We start from the raw sequence: 19,617 nt of genomic DNA on the forward strand, positions 1-19,617 counted from the left end.
AATACCTAAATAGAATAGGCTATGTCTATGTGTCTTTCCTCAGCATTGTCTGGAGTTCCACGTTTTTATACATCCCACAGCTGGAAGTGAGAGTCACCAGATATAGCCTGCCCCTCCATCTTTCCCCTGCTCAGTCCAGCTCTCAGGAGGGCATGATAAACATAGGGTCTTGGGCATGAGCCCCTGGAAGAGAGGATCACTGGACAGAGGTCTGAGGACTCTAATTCTGCATGCCACAGGGCACTGGGCAGCTCTCTGTACTTCCTCCAGCTGCCTGGTTGGCAGACTTCTCTGTGAGGAAGGCAGGCGCTCCAGAACCATATATGTCACACAAGCCTAGAGATGACCTAAGTTAACATTTTCCAATGAGTATTCCAGCAGCACTGCCTTCAGAGAACTCAGCCCCAGAACTACCTTAGCACTCACCGTGTAACTGCCTTCTTCCACCTGGGGGATCTGCCAGGCCCTTCCTGTCAGGACAGATAGGTGCCATCTCTCTGCAGGGTCTGTTAAAGGCTTGGTCTGTGTGCCCCTGGCCAGCAGGGGGCCAGCAGCAATGGTTATTGCTGTCACTGGGATACAGAATTTGGCTGTTGCTCAGGTGGTGTGTGACCTTCACTGTGCCTTTAGTGCAGCTGAATAAAGCCTTACACCTCTTCACTCAGGGCAAGCAGACTGGGTTATTCACATGTGTGCCCACTTTTTTCATATGTCATTACTTCCCTATAATTTGTATTACAAACATCTTTCTTCCCTTCTCTCTGTACAGTTTGGAGCCTCACCAAACCTTTATTATTGCAATAGCCTTCTTCCAAATTGGTCTCTCTGTCATCTTATTCACCCAGGCCGATCCTTGACTATTCCTTATAAAACTAGAAACCAAATTATGCATAGATTAAGGTGTGTGCTTCCCCTTTCCATGCTGAAAACACACACACACACACACACACACACACACACACACACACACACTGTTCCTTATTCATACTAGTAAAAGCCAAACATGACATTGATTCTCAGTCAGAGAACTTAGAATATGCTAATATCAGAGCTAGAAAGAAGCCTAGAGATGACCTAAGTTAACATTTTCCAATGAGTATTCCAGAATAAATATCAGAATTGCTACCTGGGAAATTTGTTAAAAATGCAGACTTCCAGGCTTCCTCCACCTGACCAAACTAATCTTCTTGGAGTGGATCTAAGTGTGCATTTGGAAGCCTCTTTCTCAGTTGGTTTTATGCACAGTCATGATTGAGAGTCCCCTGATCTACATTCAACAGATGCTGCTGAGATTTGAAGAGGACCAAACCTCTCATTAGCAGCAAGTCTAGAGAATTAGAACTTAAATCCAGAATAACTGCCTCCATGTTCATCATCTCGCTCCCCTGCACTTTGACAGCCGAAGAAGAGGACCTGGGAGGATATGACCACAAGATGCAACAGTCCCCTCAGCATGGTTCTGACAAATTAGAAGCTCACACATTAGGGGGGAGGTGACTGTATGTTCAGGAAACTAACATGGTACAGTGAGCACTATATGGGAGCAGAGCTCCTGGGCATTCAGACCAGGACTAGTGGGGGAGCATTAATTATTTGCAGGGCTAATAAATTCCAGGAAATGTTCACTAACAAAGTATCTAGTCACCGACTGAACTGGCTGGTTTCTCAACATAGTCTGGCTCATTGTAACTTAATATAGCGAACACTTTGTTCATAGACCTTAATCTGTTGCCAAAAATGTTTGTACCTTATGTTCCCACTTCACAAGGATTTCTGGTCAAAACTGTGCACCCACATCCTCCTAATGAACTGAGTGTCCAACAAAACAAGGATTTTTGGTCTCCTTATAAAGGACCTCTCTGTCCAGGAACATCCCTAATGAGGTATGGAAAGGCACTTACTACCCAGACAAAGACATTCTGCTGGTGTGATAACCGCAGACGGAAGTTTTCTCTGCCTCCTGGAAACGAAGCCAAGCTTTCTCCTCTCGGGAGCCATGAGGATTGCTGTCTTCCTCTGTACCATTCTTTTCTCTATGAGCCAAGTTCCACCAGGTAATCAAATCAACTCTGCAGAAGCCATGGTAAGGGCAAAGTGCCTGGACCTCTTGGGGATCCAGTGCTTAGAGCAGAAGTCTGTCACCTGTGCCCTGAGGAGGGTCTCATAACAAACTTGGGAGACCTGCTGGCTGAGAGCCCTCAGCCACTCACCTTCAGTCATGTCTCATTAGCTCTCCATAGCCACTCTCAGATGAAATGAAATTGAGGGTGTTTCAAGTGCTTGAAACCTTATCTGCTCCATTTCTAAAAATAAAATGAATTAGGCAAATTTAATAACAGTTTCTAGACCTAAATAACAAACAAAACAAAAAAAATGGTGTGTTATCCTACTAAACTTGACCTCCTGAACTCCTCCACTTACTTTCAGCAAAAGATCTGCAGTTGCCAAGTTACCCTAAGATCCTGGCATGAGAGTTACACTAGAGCTGTAGGGCCCCAGAAAGGGATTAGTGAGGAGGGGTTAGTATTTGAAAGGTGTACTGTGCATCTAAGAATTCTCCAACTTGTGCCTCCATAATGTTGGTCCCTGGGCTTGGCTCTGCCTAGTGATTCTCCATCTCCACTCTTGGTTTTTCCTCTTCCTCTTCAACATCTAGTCTTCTGAAGTAGAAGTTAAACAAAGGGATCAGAGACAACATTGCACTAAAGTGTATCTTCCCACACTCAGCATGCACAGGTGTATTCCAGGTGTGAGGCATCTGTGGGCATCTCCTTGCTTTCACTCAAGGAGATGACCAGACACCCAAGATAGATCAGGAAATGTCCTACAACTCCTGGACATTTGTAGACTTCTGCGTTTGTATATCCAAAGAGGAATAAGCAACCCTTTGGTCTACATCTAGTGGAATATCTTATCTTTTCCTGAGAATTCGGGCTCTCAAGGGTCAGGAAGGAGTATCCAGGTAGTCATACATGTGGAAATGTGAACAATCCTCTTATATTTTAAGGAAGTGTTGGTTGCTATGCTTTCTGTTGCTTGAAAAAGGAAACCTCCCTGATTTTTCAACAGAAAATATACTGAGTGTGTGTGTGTCGGGGGGAGGGGGGGCATGCCTATTCTTGCTGAATCCAGACTTTCCTGTCTAAATCTGTGTTTTAAAGGAATATTTACTGTGAACAGGTAGATAGTACTTTAGGTTAGGGGGTTGTGGTGCAGCTTGTGGGGCAAATTTCAACTCAATTTTAGAACTACTCTGGAGGAAGTAGATGGGGAGATGGGTGTGGGAAAACAGTTCCATTTCTCAAGTATCTGCTAATTAAGCATCTCTGTGTACCCTTACTAGGAAGCAGCATATGAGGGGGAAATGATGTGATGGCCCTTCACTTTCACAAAGTCATGGACCATCCACCTTCATTTCCAGGTAACAGACAACAAGCCCCAAACACAGCATTAGCATGTGGTGGAGGAGAGGTTTCCTACATGGGACCCATGAGAAAACAACTAAAAGAAAGGCAAATCAAGAACAATGTGATATTTGAGAGCCCAGATCCTGAGCCTTAGGGGACCCAACTGGGAGTTAGAACCCTGGCATCTGTTTAGTACTAAGAGTGCTTGAGTCTCTCTGTCCATGTTTTCCATCTGACTCTCTCCCTCAGTGACAGTCTGCATGTGTGTCCATGTATGTCTCTATATGTGTGGAGTGTGCTGATTACCCCATAATCTACAAGTATAAGGGAATGAATGGCCAAAAAAGTAAGAAAAATACCCTAAATGTGACCTTGCTTCTTACACAGGTAACAGTGGGTCATATTTTTATAGAACTCCTTTGTGATTTAAAAGAAAATGTTCAGTTGTCAATTGCCACAAACTACACACTTCCCTCCAAGATGTGTGCCATCAAAGTGACAACAAATGTCTGTACCAACATGCTAAAGGATGGAAAATAGCTCTGCATTAACCAAATATTGCATAGCCATTCGCTGAATGCCTATGATGTGCTGAGACTTGAGCTGGGCTCTGGGATATACATACAGAAAAGAGTAAGGTGTTCATCACTCAGCAGTGGGGTTGGGTAGAGACAGGACAGCAGAGTAGAATGCAAGTTGTGCCCCAATAGAGGGACGTCACAGAGTGACTTCTAACATGTCACAGGATATGCCAGTGTTTCATCTTCTCATATAATAACCTCATATGACCTTTTAGTGGCAACAAGCTGCCGGAAACCAATCATTGTCTCACTAATAGAAAGAGGCTGGTCAACCTTGAAGCTCTGAAAGGTCAGAGCCAACCACACTTTATATAATTGAGACAATAATAACTGAGGCAACTTCCCCATCTTGTAATCATGTGAATCCTTACTGATATGATAATCCGCTTATTACCTGCCTAAGGGCTATGGGTGTTTCCCAAAGCTGCTTAAGGGTACTGGGTGTTTCCCAAAGCTGTTTAAGGGTAATGGGTGTATCCCATAGCAGCCTCAATAAAAGGATAGCAAGGCCAGAGCCTAGAGAGTCTTCCCACTAGAGGTTGACTCCCACCTGGCCCCCGATTTGTCCCAAATTAACTCTTTTTTAGTCTCTCTCTTCATTTTAGTGTGTGGCCTCCTCCGGAAACCGGACCCTGAGTGGGCCCTAATCATGCAGGTCGTGTTAAGGGTTCCCACAACAAGCCAATGTCATTTGGGCCCACCTATATAGTAGTTGAACTGGTTGCAGATAGAAGGAAGAGTTGTACAGCCCAGGGAATGAAAAACTCCGATTCCAAGTGATTTCTGCACAGTGCTCAACAATGGCAATGGTTGATTTAAAAAACAACATATCCTTATTTCTGAATTCGTCTAGATGTTGCATATTTGATCTTCATAGCCATTAACCAATTGCTTTGTGAACATCGAAGAGTTAAATTCAATGTACTGCATCTGGGTTTCAAGAGGCATTTTTTGGATGGATATAAATGCTCTATAATGATTAGAAGCTATTTAAGAATTGGCCTTTGGTTCCAGAAAAAAGAGACGTAGGCATGCTGGCTTTGATACCTCTTACTATCATTAGCAGTCCAGGGCTGATTTAAAATGAAACCCAGCCTTCACATCAGCATGAGGAGCTGAGAAGGGCTAGGAGAAGCTGGTGCATCTGCCTAGAACTTCCAGGTGGCGCAGTTCCCCAGCCTGGCCTGTTGTTACTTAGACACACCCAGCATTTCCACATTCCCCCAAAATGCCAAGAATCCAGATCTTTGTGTGAAAGCGAATTTTTAAGTGTTGGCTTAAGGAATCAAAAACAGCAACAACAATCCACACGGTATTATTTCCACACATGCTCCCCATCCATGTGCTTCAATAGACATTCAGGGAGACAAATCAATAGTTACAATAACCCTCTTCTCTATGCAGCCAGGGGCAAATTCAAGGAGATCTGTGAACGTCCAAATGGCGCCTGCCAAGAATTCTACCTCGAAACGGAAATCCATGCTGGGAGATGTCTAAATGGCAAGGTGTGCTGCCTGCCCTTGGGAAAGCAACCACAGATCGACCCAACGACACCCCCTTTGTACTGAGGCCTTTCAGAGTGTCTTGCTTATTTGGCTGTTTCATTCTCTGGTTCTCCATCTCAATCTTCCATGCTCTGACTTGTCTTTCACAGGGATTCTCGCCGAGTCCTCAATAAATAATAAAGAAGCACCTGCAAACACAAAGCCACTGTGCATACCCATGTGCTCTATTTTGCTGCATTGCTGTCAGGTTGCATCTTTTTGTCTGGTCTTCAAGTCTTCATGAGCACCTGGTTGAGCTCCAGGCTTCATGGGGACACTTTCATTCGCCCCACCCTTTCTGCCCAGCCCCGAACCTTCCGCCTTCACTAAGGTGGCTGCTTTTGCCTTGGGAAGATGCTCAACCTTGTTCCATGGGGCTCTGTCCCTGATAAAGGGCAGCCCACAGGTACCCTGCAGTCAGACACTCAGTGATCCATCATCAGAATCCTGCATCAGGGGCAGAATCATAGCTGAGAAAGCACCCTGTCCTCATGCTTTCCAGAGGCAGTGAGCACTCAGGGCCTCTCCATGTGCTCCTGGCTGATACTGGATTCCTTGGGTCCACCTTCCACCAGGCTTCGTCACTAAGCTTCCCTCCCCCTGGGAACCAGGGCCTCAGCTTCCTCTGCTGAGGAAAATTACCACAGACCCAGAGGCTTGAGGCACAACAAGGTGTTCTGTAGGGCAGATGTCTGACCTATAGGTCAGGGCTAAATTAAGGCTAAATGGTCAGGGCTGTATCCCTTTCTGGAGACTCCTTCCTCCACATTCTTGACATTAATGGGGAGTTGCTGCTTTTCATTAGCAGCCAGTGATGGGCATCCCTCCTTCTCACCTCTTAACACTCCCACCTCTGCTCCCCTTTGGGACTCCTGTGATGCCATCAGCCAATCTGGGTAAGCTGTACCTGTTTTAAGGTAACGTGATTGGCAACTTTAACTCTACCTTCAACTCCTTGGCTGTGTCAGGTGACATAGTCATAGTTCCAGGGATGAGAATATGTCCTTCTTTACCAGAGGAGGTGTGACACTATTTTACCGACAATAGCAAGTGAAGGTTTTCCCCACACATCAGCCACCCATTTGTTCTACTTAGAGATGGTTTTAGTTACTTTGTGTAGAGAAACCATCATTGTTAGAGTTTTCTTTTGGGTGAAAAGTCACAGAGCCTCCCTTGGTCCTGGGAAGAAGATAGAATCAATGAATATTTTTTTCTTCTGTCTCCAGAAGTTAGCCATCTTTTAACTGAGAGTTTGTGCCTTTTGACCACCATCTTTCTAATTCCTACCACCCCCACCCTCATCCATCCCCTGCTCTCCTTTCTCTTACCATGGGTGCCACTGTTTTAGATCCTGCATGCATGATCACATAGTATTTGTCTTTCTGGGTCTGACTTAGTTCACCTAGTATAATGTAAAGTACTGCTTAGGGAATCTCTCTATATAAAATGCTAATATGCAAATAGATTGAACGACATAACAACTAAACAATCAGTCGCTACGACATGCACTGACCATTGGGGGGTGCTTGCGGAACATGGTGGGTATTGGCAGCAGAGTGTGGAACATAGTGGGTGTCGGCTGTGATGGGATTGCAGAGCAGGTGAGCAGGGGTACCAGACCAAAGCGGTGTGCTGGTCACTTTCATTGGGACTAGCTTCTTGGTGGTTACTGAAAATTCTTTGCTCCTGTGTGCCATGGTCCTGCCCAGCGCTCACAGCTGCTTCCAGTGCTGGCCTTAATCACTTGGTGCTGAGGGGCAATCAGGGCAGCAGCCACTGCTTGCACTCACTGCTGGTGCCAGTCTCAATCACTCCGCACTGTGAGCAGGTGCAAGTGGGGCCAGCGCCATCAGTGTGTGGGAGTGGCAGTGGTGGGAGTGGGGCTGCCGGTGGGAGGGATCAGGTGGGGGCACCAAGGATGGGTTGAGACTCTCCCTGTTCCCACCGGAACATCAGGGCTCACAGTTCCTTTCAAGGTGCACAAATTCATGCACTGGGCCCCTAGTATAGTCCATAATACTGTAAAACTATGGATGATGCCAGACTCACGGGGGGTGGGGTGTCACTTGTAACATTATATAAATGCCTAATAATCCTGCTGTGCATATAAACTAATATAATATTGTATGTCAACTGTATTTGAAAAATTAAAAAAAGGAAAAACTAAAAAAAAAAGAGATAATTTGCTATATTCCTTCAGCCAGAACATGAGTAACCCTAGCTTCCACCCCCATAACTTCCCTGTACCTCTGTGGCCTGGAGAAGTTCCAGTCATGCAGAAAACCTACATCGTTCTCTCTCTCAGTCCCAAATGTAAATCAACAGGGACTATTTCTGAGACAGGAAGCATCTGGCCTGGCTTGGCTCCTTATCCATGTATTTTGAATGAACCTGGGGACCCAAATTTTCCCCAGGTTCATTCAAAGTCAACTGCAACCCAATGGCCCTAGAGCCAAGCTTAAGCTCTAAAAATTGTCAAAAAAAAAAAAAAAAAAAACGAGAAACAAACAAAGGAACTCTGCAGGAGGATTTAGATTCTGAAAACCACAGTTCTCAACTGGAGGTGTTTTTGCTCCAGCACCTAACTGGTAATGTCTGGAGCCACTTTTGGTTGTGACAACCAGAAGGATGCCATTGGCATCTGTGGGTTGAGGCCAGGGATGCTACCAACCACTCTACAATGTTCAAGCTCTGGGCAGGACCATGGTATGCAGAAACAAAGAATTTTCAGTAAAATCATCCCCCCCTGACCTCCAGGCACAATTATCTGCTCCAAGTGTCCAGTGCTGATGTCAGAAAACTCTGCTCCAAGCTGTGACCCATGAGAAGAAGCAGAAAGGGACAAATGCCTGGCCTCAAGGGCATCTCTCCAAGAAAACCCATGTCACCTCTGCACCCCTCCTCCTGCATCTATGCCCCAAATGCTTCACCTTATCTCAGGGACAGGCCGTATCTGACAGTCACTCTTGGACATTTCAGCATCACAGTTGATGCTGTCATTCTTACATACTGTTTCTTTCTTGTTTTTGCTTCTCCCCCCTTTTCAGGGCTTAACACAAGTCTGGGCCAATTAGCATCAGATCCAACTGCCCAGGAGAATCTGACTTAGTTATTCCCTAGTCCAGACCAACTCACAAAACAGTTTCCGTGGGTTACTTCAAACCTGCCAAAGAAGTCACAAATGAGCTTGCAACCTGCTCACGCAGAACATTTGCATGTCAAAAATAATTAAGACCAAGTAAAACACTGCTTCCACTTTGTCACTTTGTCCTTCTTCTACACTATGCTCCTTGATGACATGGGGACCAGGACCCTGCATTTATTTCCCAGACTTCTTTGCAGAATGGCTGGGAGAGCTTGAATTCTGGAGATGAGGGAAGGGCCTTTCTTCCTCATTTTTATTCCTGCCACCATTGTCACAGCAGTGACTTCTCACTACAGTCACCACAGTCGGCTCTTGTCCACCTTCTCATGGTGCTCTATAACTCATCTTATGTCTTCCAAAAGGTCTCTTCTCAGAGCGTCAGAGGCACCAATGACAGTTGGGAAGGTGGCCTCCCCGGGGAGCCCTTCCAGACAGCATGGAAGTCTGGATGTTGCCACCAGCTGTTATCTCCAGGTTACCTCCGCACTCCCCAACTGTAACCCTAACCTCAGCGCCTGTGCAACAATCATGACTCAAATCCCCATTGTTCTGACCAATCCAGCTGATACCCCTCTGCTTCTCCTATGGCTGCTGCTCACAGAACTACTACATCATACCACCATGTGTAGGACACACCAGTTCTAGTTGCCCATTGAACACGTGGGCGGGGAGTAATGTAGACTGGAATGCACCACTCACAGATGATAGAGTGGGCAGGTGTGAAATACATGAATACCAACTCTGGAGGATCTAAAACAATAAATAGGCCAAATTTGGAAGACATGTTCTACTCTAAACATCATACTTGTAACATATAATTCAATTTCTATTTTCTCCAGAGCATAAGAACAGACTACATATTTCTTCCAAGACCCTCAATAATTCTAAGTGGAAAGAGCACAGACAGGCATATTTGATCTTAAGGCAATGCAAATGGAATTTAATAACAAACAATAAAATACTTAAAAACATTCTTAATAATTAGGAAGGAAATGATAAAGAAACTACTCCTAATACTGGTTTGCGGAGCAGATAAACTAAAGTTACTTCTACCAAAAAGGTAGGGTTATTATGTTAGACCATATAAAATAGAAAATTTTATTCAACTTGTGTAATTCTGACAATGACTGCGGTCTACAGTGTATCTATTTAAACATAATTTCCACATTTCTCTCTCCTTTAATAACAAAAGATCATCATCATCTCCCACCCCCCTTACACTTACAAACACAAAATTATTTTAGGGAAAAACAGGGGCTGAGAAATAAAGTCATAAATATTGAGCATTAACCTAAAAGAGACAGAAATCCAAAAGAATTTGCTTTAACAATAAAATACTGAGATAGAACATTCATTTTCTTTATACCTATGAATAAAGTTGCTTGCTAAAAAATGCTTTAAAACATCTATCAGCACATCATATCTAAAAAAGAGTAATATGCAAATTGACTACATCCACTACACCCACAAGCCTTGCCCACCAGCCAATCAGGAGCTAGTATTCAAATTAACTCAACCAAGATGGTTGTGGCCACAGAGTGAGCAGGAGGATTGCGTTTCTGGCAATGGAGGAAGCCAAGCTTTCCTCTGCCCTGGCCTGCCTTGGCCTGTGCTTAAGGCTACTAAGTTTCAATTATAGAAGACAAAAAAATCCCATCAAAATATGGCAGCAGCCACAGAGCTGGAGAGAGCAGGAGGTTTGGGTTGCCCCCGGCGATGGGGGAAGCCAAGCTCCTGCAGCCCTGGCTTGCCTTGGCCTCTGCTACAAAATTTCAATTATAGAAGATAAATAAATCCCAACAAAAATGGCTGTGGCCATGGAGCCAACAGGAGGCTTGGCTCGACTCAAGGCTACAAAGTTTCAATTATAGAAGAGAAATAAATCCCAGATCCCAGGGCCTCTGCTTGGGTCACTGGGGGGCATGGCTGGCCTGGAAAACACCACAGGCCCCTCTCCCAGGCCACCCCACACCCCAAGGGAACCCCCACTCTGATCCAGGACACCCTTCAAGGCAAACCAGCTGGCCCCCACCAGGCCTCTTACCTATCTAATAAAAGAGAGTATGCAAATTAACCATCACTCCAACACACAAGATGGCTGCCTCCATGTGGTTAAAGATGGCTTTTCCCATGTGGACACAAGCTGTCCACCAGAAGATGGCCAGCAGAGGAAGGTCAGTTGGGAGGCACCAGGCCTGCCGGGGAGGGCATTTAGGGGTGACCAGGGTGGCAGAAGAGGGAAATTGGAATCAACCAGGCCTGCAGGGAAGGCCAGTTGTGGGGGATCCAGCCTGCAGGGGAGGGTACTTAGGGGTGATTAGGCCTGCAAGGCAAGGCAGTTAGGGGTGACCAGGCCTGCAGGGGAGGGAAGTTAGGGGCAAACAGGCTGGCAGGAGAGCAGTTAGGCATCAATCAGGCTGGCAGGGGAGTGGTTAGGGGTGATCAGGCTGGCATACAGCAGCAGTTAGGGCAATCAGGAAGGCAGGCAGGTGAGCAGTTGGGAGCCAGCAGTCCTAGATTGTGAGATGGATGTCCAACTGCCAGTAGAATTAGGCCTAAATGGGCAGTCAGACATCCCTTGAGGGGTCCCAGATTGGAGAGAGTGCAGGCTGGGCTGAGGGACACACACTCCCATGCATGAATTTCGTTTAATGGGCCTCTAGTATATATATATATATATATATATATATATATATATATATATATATATATATATATATATATACATACATACATACATACACTAGAAGATATATATCTTTCCTTCTACAATACCTGTCAGGGTGTGAATAAAGATATACAATAAGAGAAAAAGATATTTAGCCAAGTAAAACATAAAGAGGCAATACTTTTAATGGCTAAGGCATGGCTACCTGGGTGTGGTTTGATGGTGCATAGGGGCAGGTGAGGCAGCATCCTTGGGTTGGGAAAGGCAGAGTTGAACAAAAGTGAAATGGCAACATTGTGAGTCAGAAAATACACAAAATTCACCAATATTCAAATCCGAAGCACTGGCAGACAATACTTTCTTTCTGCCTCTCATATTTCAGGATCATGTGGCCACACACCATTATCTGAAGCTTTGGATGAAGCAATGAATGGAAACAAACAAACAAACAAACAAACACACTGAGTGGGTATTTGTTTGCTGTCTTCCACTGTGATGATACAGCTCATGATGACAGGAGATGTGATCAGAAACTGAATGTTGGCATTGCTTTTGCCCTCATCCCCATTACCTTTATTACCAGGAGCAATGGCTTTTTATATGTAGGATCTGAAATGTCTCTTACATCTTCATCAGGGAGTATTCCTTGTTCTTTATTCTTCCAACAAGGACCATAAAGTTGAAAAAGAAATATCAAGTGATTGTTTATCACAGGGAGCATTCTTGACCCAATTATTGTTGGGTGATATTTCTTTATTTTCTCTCTCTCTCTCTCTCTCTCTCTCTCTCTCTCTCTCTCTCTCTCTCTCTCTCTCTCACAAACACACACACACACACACACACACACACACACACACACACACACTCAATAATGTAATTATATGCCAGGTAGATAGGATCATTGGCATGGTTATCTATCATCTATCTATCTTTCTATCTATCTATCTATCTATCTATCTATCTATCTATCTATCTATCTATCTATCTATATCTATCATCTATCTATCATCTATCTATCTATCTCTATATCTATCTATCTATCATCAGCCTAAGCAACCAATACGACTGGATGACCAAATCCAGATGACTGGATGGAAGCTATGATGCACAATGACCACCAGGGGGCAGCTGTTCAATGCAGGAGCTGCCTCCTAGTGGTTAGTGAGTTCCCACAGCCAATTTCCTGTGTCCAGCCAAACTCCCACAGTCCCTCCTCCCGGCCGGCCAGCACCAGTTGGCTCCCATCACTGGCCAGGCCATGGGGCCCCACCCATGCACGAATTCATGCACTGGGCCTCTAGTTTAAAATGTTTTGATACAATCACCTCTTTAACATAAACTGGAAAATACCTGAATACAACTGTGACCCCTTCCTCTTCCCCCCTCCTGTTCCTGCCATATTAAAGCATGCTTGCTTGAGGAGCAGGGAATGCTTTATTCCCGGAAATACTAGGTATTTACTGATGTATGGCACATGGCCTGAAGTTAGCAGCTTAAAACAATAATCACTTTTACTATCTAAGCAATTTACATGGTGAGGCTCATTTACGCACCTTTGGCCCCAAAGCTCTTTTGAGGCTGCTGTCAAGCTTTGGCCCAGACTAGAGGTTCATCTGTAGGCTTCTAGACTCACTCCTGTAGTGATGATCAGACTAGGGTCTTCACTGGCTGATCACTAGTCATCTATAGCTGGTCCCAGAGGTCTTTCCCTAAGGCAGCTCAGAACATGGCAGCTGTCTTTACTTAGAGCAAGAGGCTAAGAGAGGGTGCCCAAGTGGAAAAGTGGTTTTCCACTAACCTAGGAAGTGGCATACCATCTCACCTGCTTGATTCTACCTGTTAGTCCTGCCCACTCTTGGGGAAGGATGTCACACAATGGCATGGTCATAAGGAGACAGAGGCCATTGGGAGCCATGATAGAAGTTGATGATTCTAGCATTCAACAGAGTGGATTTTTATCCAGAGAGTGCAATTTAGGTTTAAACAAAAGACAATTATTATAGTGACTATTCTGCTAAGAAAGCAAAAGATATCTATACTGGGAAAAGTTTTCTAAAATGTATAATTATGATTAAATTTCAGCAGTGGATTCCAAGAACTTATTTTTTTTCTGTTTTTTACATTTTCTGTAATGCCAGGTTTTAATTAAAAACAAACATTTACACAAATAATAAAAATATATTTCCAAAGGCCACAAAATCTACAAATATGCTTTCAACATAGTTGCTATAGGGATGAAATACCAAACTATTTGGAGCATGTTCTTTTTTGTTGTTAATCCTCACTGAGGATATTTTTTTCCATTGATTTTTAGAGACAGTGTTAAGGAACATGGAGAGACACACAGAGAGAAACATCTATGTGAAAGAGACACATCAATTGGTTGCCTCCTGCATGCATCCCAACCAGGGCTGGGGATCGAACCTACAACCAAGTTACATGCCCTTGACTGGAATAGAATCCAGGACCCTTTAGTTCATGGGCTTATTCTCTAACTACTGAAAAAAACAAGCAAGCAAACAAACAAACAACAAAAAACCCCCCCACAAAAACCAAAACCAAACCAAACCAAAACAAAACAAAAAAACCCCACAAAAAACAGGCCAGGGGTGGAGCATGCTCTTGATCATCTTTTTCATGAAGCTTTTCCTGACATTCACATCCTCCCTTCCCCTTGGTATAAAGAACCACTATCTCCTTAGGCCTATTGTGTCCTTTACGTATATTACTACCTGCATCCATTTTACTGTTCATCTCCCATGACCTTATTGATCCAGCTGGAGTAACTTAGCTTTACATCACCACCTGGCACACAGGAAGTCATCACGTATGGCCACTGGTCAGATATGCATGTGCCTTAAGGAAAGCAGGAGAGAACATGGCTTACAGGGAGGCTACCGTGACCCCTGGGACATGGGCAGCATTGACTTTGGCTTTCTCGTCCATTGAGTTACCAGCACAGCATGTACCTTTGCGCCTGGAGATTTCCTGTGGGAGACTGAGTTCTTCTGGCTTTGTCAGGGTCTACTAACCAAGAACAAACCACAGGCCTGGGAGCATCATAAAAAGCCTGGGGCCTGCCATCCCCAGAGACTCTGGACTCTGACTGTTCTGATGCCTTTCCTCTTCACTGGCTGGTCAACCATGAGGCACCATGTGCTTCTCTCTACTCTCCTCCTTCTGACCCTCTTACCCCCAGGTAAGGTGATGGTTGACCACTTGGGTCTGTGGTTTAGAAGGCTATCTGACAGGTCCAACAAAACCCTGGCATCAGTCTTATGGACTCATAGACCTAATATCAATCGCTTCTCTGGGACCATAACGGGTAGGATAGGAACAAGACCACTCTTTTGCCATTGACCAAACTGCCTGCTGAGGTCACTTCTGCTTTCTCCACACTTTATATCTTGGGATGCCTCGATGAGGCATGATCACTGATTTGTAGACAGGTGAATTTGTAGAAGGGCTTCAAGGGAAGTGGCTTTTCAGATTATCATTATATCTACTCACTAGGTCAAAGGAGATGGACAGAATTCCATCACCAGCAGCTAGTGCTAAGGGCATGTCTTGGGGATCTCTGTCATGATGTGTTTGATACCTGAATGGATGCAAATGCGCTTTCATTATGGAAGAGGCATGTGCATGGTTGCAAGAAGAGGCTGGGCATATACCTAGACACTTTTGGAAAGTAAAGGGACCCCTGTTATAACCGCATCGGAACAAACAGGCACAAAACAGAACTGTCCCAGCCAAACTGGTCACTGTCTCTAAATGGCACACACCGAGTGTTGGGTTTCAAAAGGAAGGAGAGGTTACTGAGAAGATGATGTGCTCACTCACATTCTGGCAAGGGATTCTATGGTAAATGACAGCCACAAAAAAATAGATTCCCAAAGCCTAAATCTGGTCCTGTGACATGAGGCTGGAGTACACACTTTGGAACACGAATGCATTAGATATGCAGTAAGAAAGCAATTGTGCCGGGGAATGGAGAGGGCAATACAAAAGGTGATATTCTACGGTCACAAATCCTTTGTGTTACCAGGTTCAAACTCACCACTTTCAGAGGTGAGGACTGAGGTCTGTAGCAGAGCTCCACAAGTCTGGGCGATAAGTATTTATGCGTGCATCTGGAAACAATGTTCCAGAGCTTAAGAGGCCAATAGGCAATGGTGTAGAGAGAATGTAGTTTGTTCATCAAGCAAGGCTACTCCATACCAGTGGGACAGATCATAAATAGAAGACACATATTACACCAAGTAGTCTTTATGTTTGCACCTGGAAATATTTCAGTTTGGAGATGAGCTCTCATTATGGAAGAGATATGTCCATGGTTGTAAAGGGAGGCTGCCCATATACCTTTTTATCCAAACTAGACACTTTTGGAAAGTAAAAGGACTGCTGTTAATAACTGTATTGGAATGCTAAATTAAATCCTTTCATTTAAAGAAGGACTTGTTCAGACTGTATTCACTGCTGGGCACACTTCTGAATTTCACCCTGGGAAGTATGATATCAACGGGGACTTATCGAAGGCTATGGCTCAAATACAGAAAAACCTGCTGCTGGAAATGCAGCTGCCCATGTTCCCAGGCTGCTTATTCGACAGCCTCCGCTGAACTGTGGACAATGCTGAATCAGACCATGCGGATTCATGAGTTTGTGGGCGGGCGTTCATGTGCTCACAATAGAAGCAGGATTCAACAATGGTCAGAGCTGCATGGGATTTCTTCTGTCTCCACACCCCTGTCCGGAAGGAGCTTTGAGACTCAAGTGGTCCAAATACTTCCTCCTTTCTCAGTGGTCTCAGCTCTGTTGGCCCATCTCGTCCTTGCCTTTGCTTCTATGTCCTTATCTTTCACTTTGATACTGCCTTCTGGGCCCTCTATGGAATAGGCTGCCATTTTGTAGTTTTCCACCTCCTTTTCTCCCAGACTGGAGAGATCCAAGGCTCAGTTCCCGGCCCTCTTCTCTTCTCTCTCTCCATCCAGTCCTTGGAGCTAGTTCCATCCTTTTTAAATACCCCTCCTGAATTTCTCTTTTGAAGTCCAGTCTTGTAATGAATATTCAACGGTGTGTAATTTATAACATTATATAGATGTTTAATTTTTAAAATTAATATTCAAAGATGAGCTCCCAAGTTTGCCCCCATGAATCTCCTCCATAGTTTTATCCCAGCACAGTGGACTGTGGCCAGAATTCCATGGAGCTTCTCTTGGGTCTTCTACACCATCTCAAGTTCAATAGTTTCTACATCTGAACCCTGAAAGTATCTCTCTGGGATTCTGTCCCATGACCAGCCTCAGAGAACAACTGCCCCATACTCAGTGAAATGCCAGAGTGTTTATGGAATTTCTCTCTTTGTGGCAGAATAATATTTCATTGTTATACATACCACATTTTCTTCCTCCATCAACAGATTCAATGTCTGTCCTGATGATAGACTCTTAGGATCTTGGCTATTGTGAATATTTCTACAATGAACAATGCTGATATCTCTTTGAGATAGTGATTTATTTCCCTTTGAATATATATCCAGAAGTGGATTTGTTGGATCATATGGTAGTTCTGCTTTAAAATATTTGATGAATCTCCATACTGTTTTCCATAGTGACTACACTAATTTGCAAACCCACCCTCAGTGTACCAGGGCTCCCTTTTCTTCACATCTTCACCAGTACTTGTTATCTCTTATATTTTTTTATAATAGCCATTCTAACAGGTGTGAGGTGGTATCTCATTGTGGTTTGGATTTTCACTTTGCTTCAGTCTACCAAGCACCTTTTTATGTCCTTGTTGGCCATTGAAAAAAAAATTCTACTCAAGTCTTTTGTTCATATTTTAATTGGATTACTATTACTATTACTATTATTATTATTATTGCTGTTTAGTTGTATGGGTCCTATATATATCTGGATAGTTATGATTTGAAATTTTTTTTCTCATTCTGTGGGTTTCTTTGCATTTTGTTGATGGCTTTTTTTGCTTTGAAGAAGATGCAATCCCAGTTACTTATTTTTTCATTTTATGACTTGTTCTATTGGTGTTACATCCAAAGGTCATTGTCAAGACCAATGTCAAGTAAATTTGTTCTTATGTTTTCTTCTAGGACTTTTATGGCTTTGGGTCTTATGTTGAAGCTTTTAATCTACTTTAAGGGAATTTTTGTGAGTTGTTTCATTGTTTTGATGTGAATATCCAGGTTTCCCAGCATCCTTTATTGAAGAGACAGTTCTTTCCGCATTGGTTATTCTTGGCACATTTATTAAATATTAGTTGACCAAAATACATGGGCTTTTTTTCTGGGCTCTCAATTCAGTTTCCTTGGTCTATTGAATTTGTTTCTAGAGCAGTACCATACTGTTTTGATTAATATAGCTTTGGAATACAGTTTGACTTCAGGAAGTGTGATGCCTCCATCTTCGTTCTACTTTCTCAAGATTTCCTTAACTATTCAGGGATTTTTTTCATGGTGTCATATGAATTTTAGAATTGTTTTTTCCCCCCAATATTCTCCATATACACAGGTCTTTATATTCTCCAAATAAACTAAGCCAGGAGAATGAATGTCTTTTTATTTTCATCATTCAGATGTCATTTCAAAAGCTACATCCTCCTCAGAAAGCCTCTATTTTAACAATTCCATCATCCAGACCTTTCCATTATCACATTATTTTGTTCTAAACACTTGTCACTTTCTGATATTATATTATTCATTTATTTTTGTGTAGTCATTATTTCCTTTATTGAATATAAGTTCTGTGAGAATACAAACCATTTCAGCTATTTTCAGTGTTCTATTACTAGTATAAAGAAAAATGACTGACAAAGAGGAGAAGTTAGTAAATCTTGGCTGAAGACCCATATAAACGAATAAATGAAGAAAACAGGTATATTTAAAATGCATATTTTATCCATCTACCTGTTGTTCCATTTTGACATTTACCGAAGTTCTTACATTAGCAAGGACAAGAACTTAAAGAAAAGGAAGGCATTGTGAACACTCAGGCTGTTGGGTGAACAACAGAGACTGTGAGGGGGGACAGTGAGTGGGAAGAGCCTTCATCCAGCTCCTTCTCTCCATGTAGAAATGCTCAATCCAGAACTCTTCTGTCCTCACAGGCAGAGTGGATTCACTCATGAACTAATTACCTCACGACTCTCTTTCTCTGCAGTAAGAAGCGGTTTGGGTCCTTCTGAAAGCCATTGTCTCAATCTGTCCGGCACCTGTAGAAGAGACATCTGCAAAATCATAGAGGATACCATTGGTGCCTGCCGAAAAAGGTATCCATGCTGCAGAGCATGGTGGGTCCTGATACCAGTCCCCACACCGTCTATATATTCAGACTACCAAGAACCTCTGAAGCCTAGAGTGAAATGAAATGAGGAAATGGAAGCATCCAAAGGAACATTGCTGTCTTCTAACATTAGAATATATATATTTTGATGCATTCCAACTTTATGATCAACTTTTATTTTCCTGTGTCACTAAAAATAAATACATAATGATTTAAAATCTACCCACATGCTACTTCTTTGGATTCCTTTTCAGATACAAACAATGCCTTTTAAAGTGAGAAAGGCCATTTATTTAACAATAAATGCATATTTTAAAATTTGTTACAGAAAGAACAAAAGGTTAACAAAAAGTCACAAAGGTGAAACTAATTATACAAAACATCATTAAATAGACATGCAGAAAAAATGCAAAGGCAAAACACAGAGGAAATTCAGAAAATATAAGGAAAAGGAAGAGATATAGATAAAGAAAGGGAACAAAACAGAAAGGGGGGAAGAAAAGAATAATTTAGGATAAACACAAAGATGGTAACTGCACAGCAGATAACCACAAAGAGATGAAAACAAGAAAGGAGAGACAATCAGAGGTTGAAGATAAATAGAAATGTACATTAAGTATCTAAACAATAAAACTTCAACTAACAAAGAGATTCTGATGTTACCCCTATGAAAGAACATTCTGATCATTTAGATTCCCAAGGTTTTACTCCCCTAGACACATAATTTTTTCGTAGAACTGGAATTTCACTGTGACTATATATTGACCTCTTTGAAGAGTATGCTGTCAGTACTCCTTTCACATAGAGATTGGGTTACTCCATAACTTCTGACTTCAAGATCATCTTTCCCCCTCTTGTCCGAAGTTCTCACTTTCCTTTCCTGATGTCACATCCCTCAAAGTAGATCTTAATAGTTTTAGTTTTCACTCATGTATTAAATTTTGATGACTAGAAAAATGTGGTAAGGACCACAT

The 19,617-nt window shown here is 43.1% G+C and overlaps 2 protein-coding genes across 2 annotated transcripts; both read left to right on the plus strand.

Moving 5' to 3' along the window:
* Nucleotides 1-1,996: 1,996 nt before the first annotated feature.
* Nucleotides 1,997-5,556, plus strand: DEFB108B (defensin beta 108B; the record flags this gene model as incomplete). The annotated part of the gene is made up of 2 exons (XM_084878370.1): nucleotides 1,997-2,054; nucleotides 5,393-5,556. 2 exons carry the CDS (start codon nucleotides 1,997-1,999, stop codon nucleotides 5,554-5,556), a joined length of 222 nt encoding a protein of 73 aa, XP_084734496.1.
* Nucleotides 5,557-17,964: 12,408 nt separating this feature from the next.
* Nucleotides 17,965-18,844, plus strand: LOC311619809 (beta-defensin 109-like). The gene has a single exon (XM_084878369.1). The coding sequence runs from the start codon at nucleotides 18,436-18,438 to the stop codon at nucleotides 18,724-18,726; it is 291 nt and encodes a 96-aa protein (XP_084734495.1). The 5' UTR covers nucleotides 17,965-18,435; the 3' UTR covers nucleotides 18,727-18,844.
* Nucleotides 18,845-19,617: the final 773 nt, after the last annotated feature.

The sequence above is a fragment of the Pipistrellus hanaki genome (genome assembly GCF_964339955.1).
Source record: "Pipistrellus hanaki genome assembly, chromosome: 3".
In the NCBI taxonomy this organism is placed as follows: domain Eukaryota; kingdom Metazoa; phylum Chordata; class Mammalia; order Chiroptera; family Vespertilionidae; genus Pipistrellus; species Pipistrellus hanaki.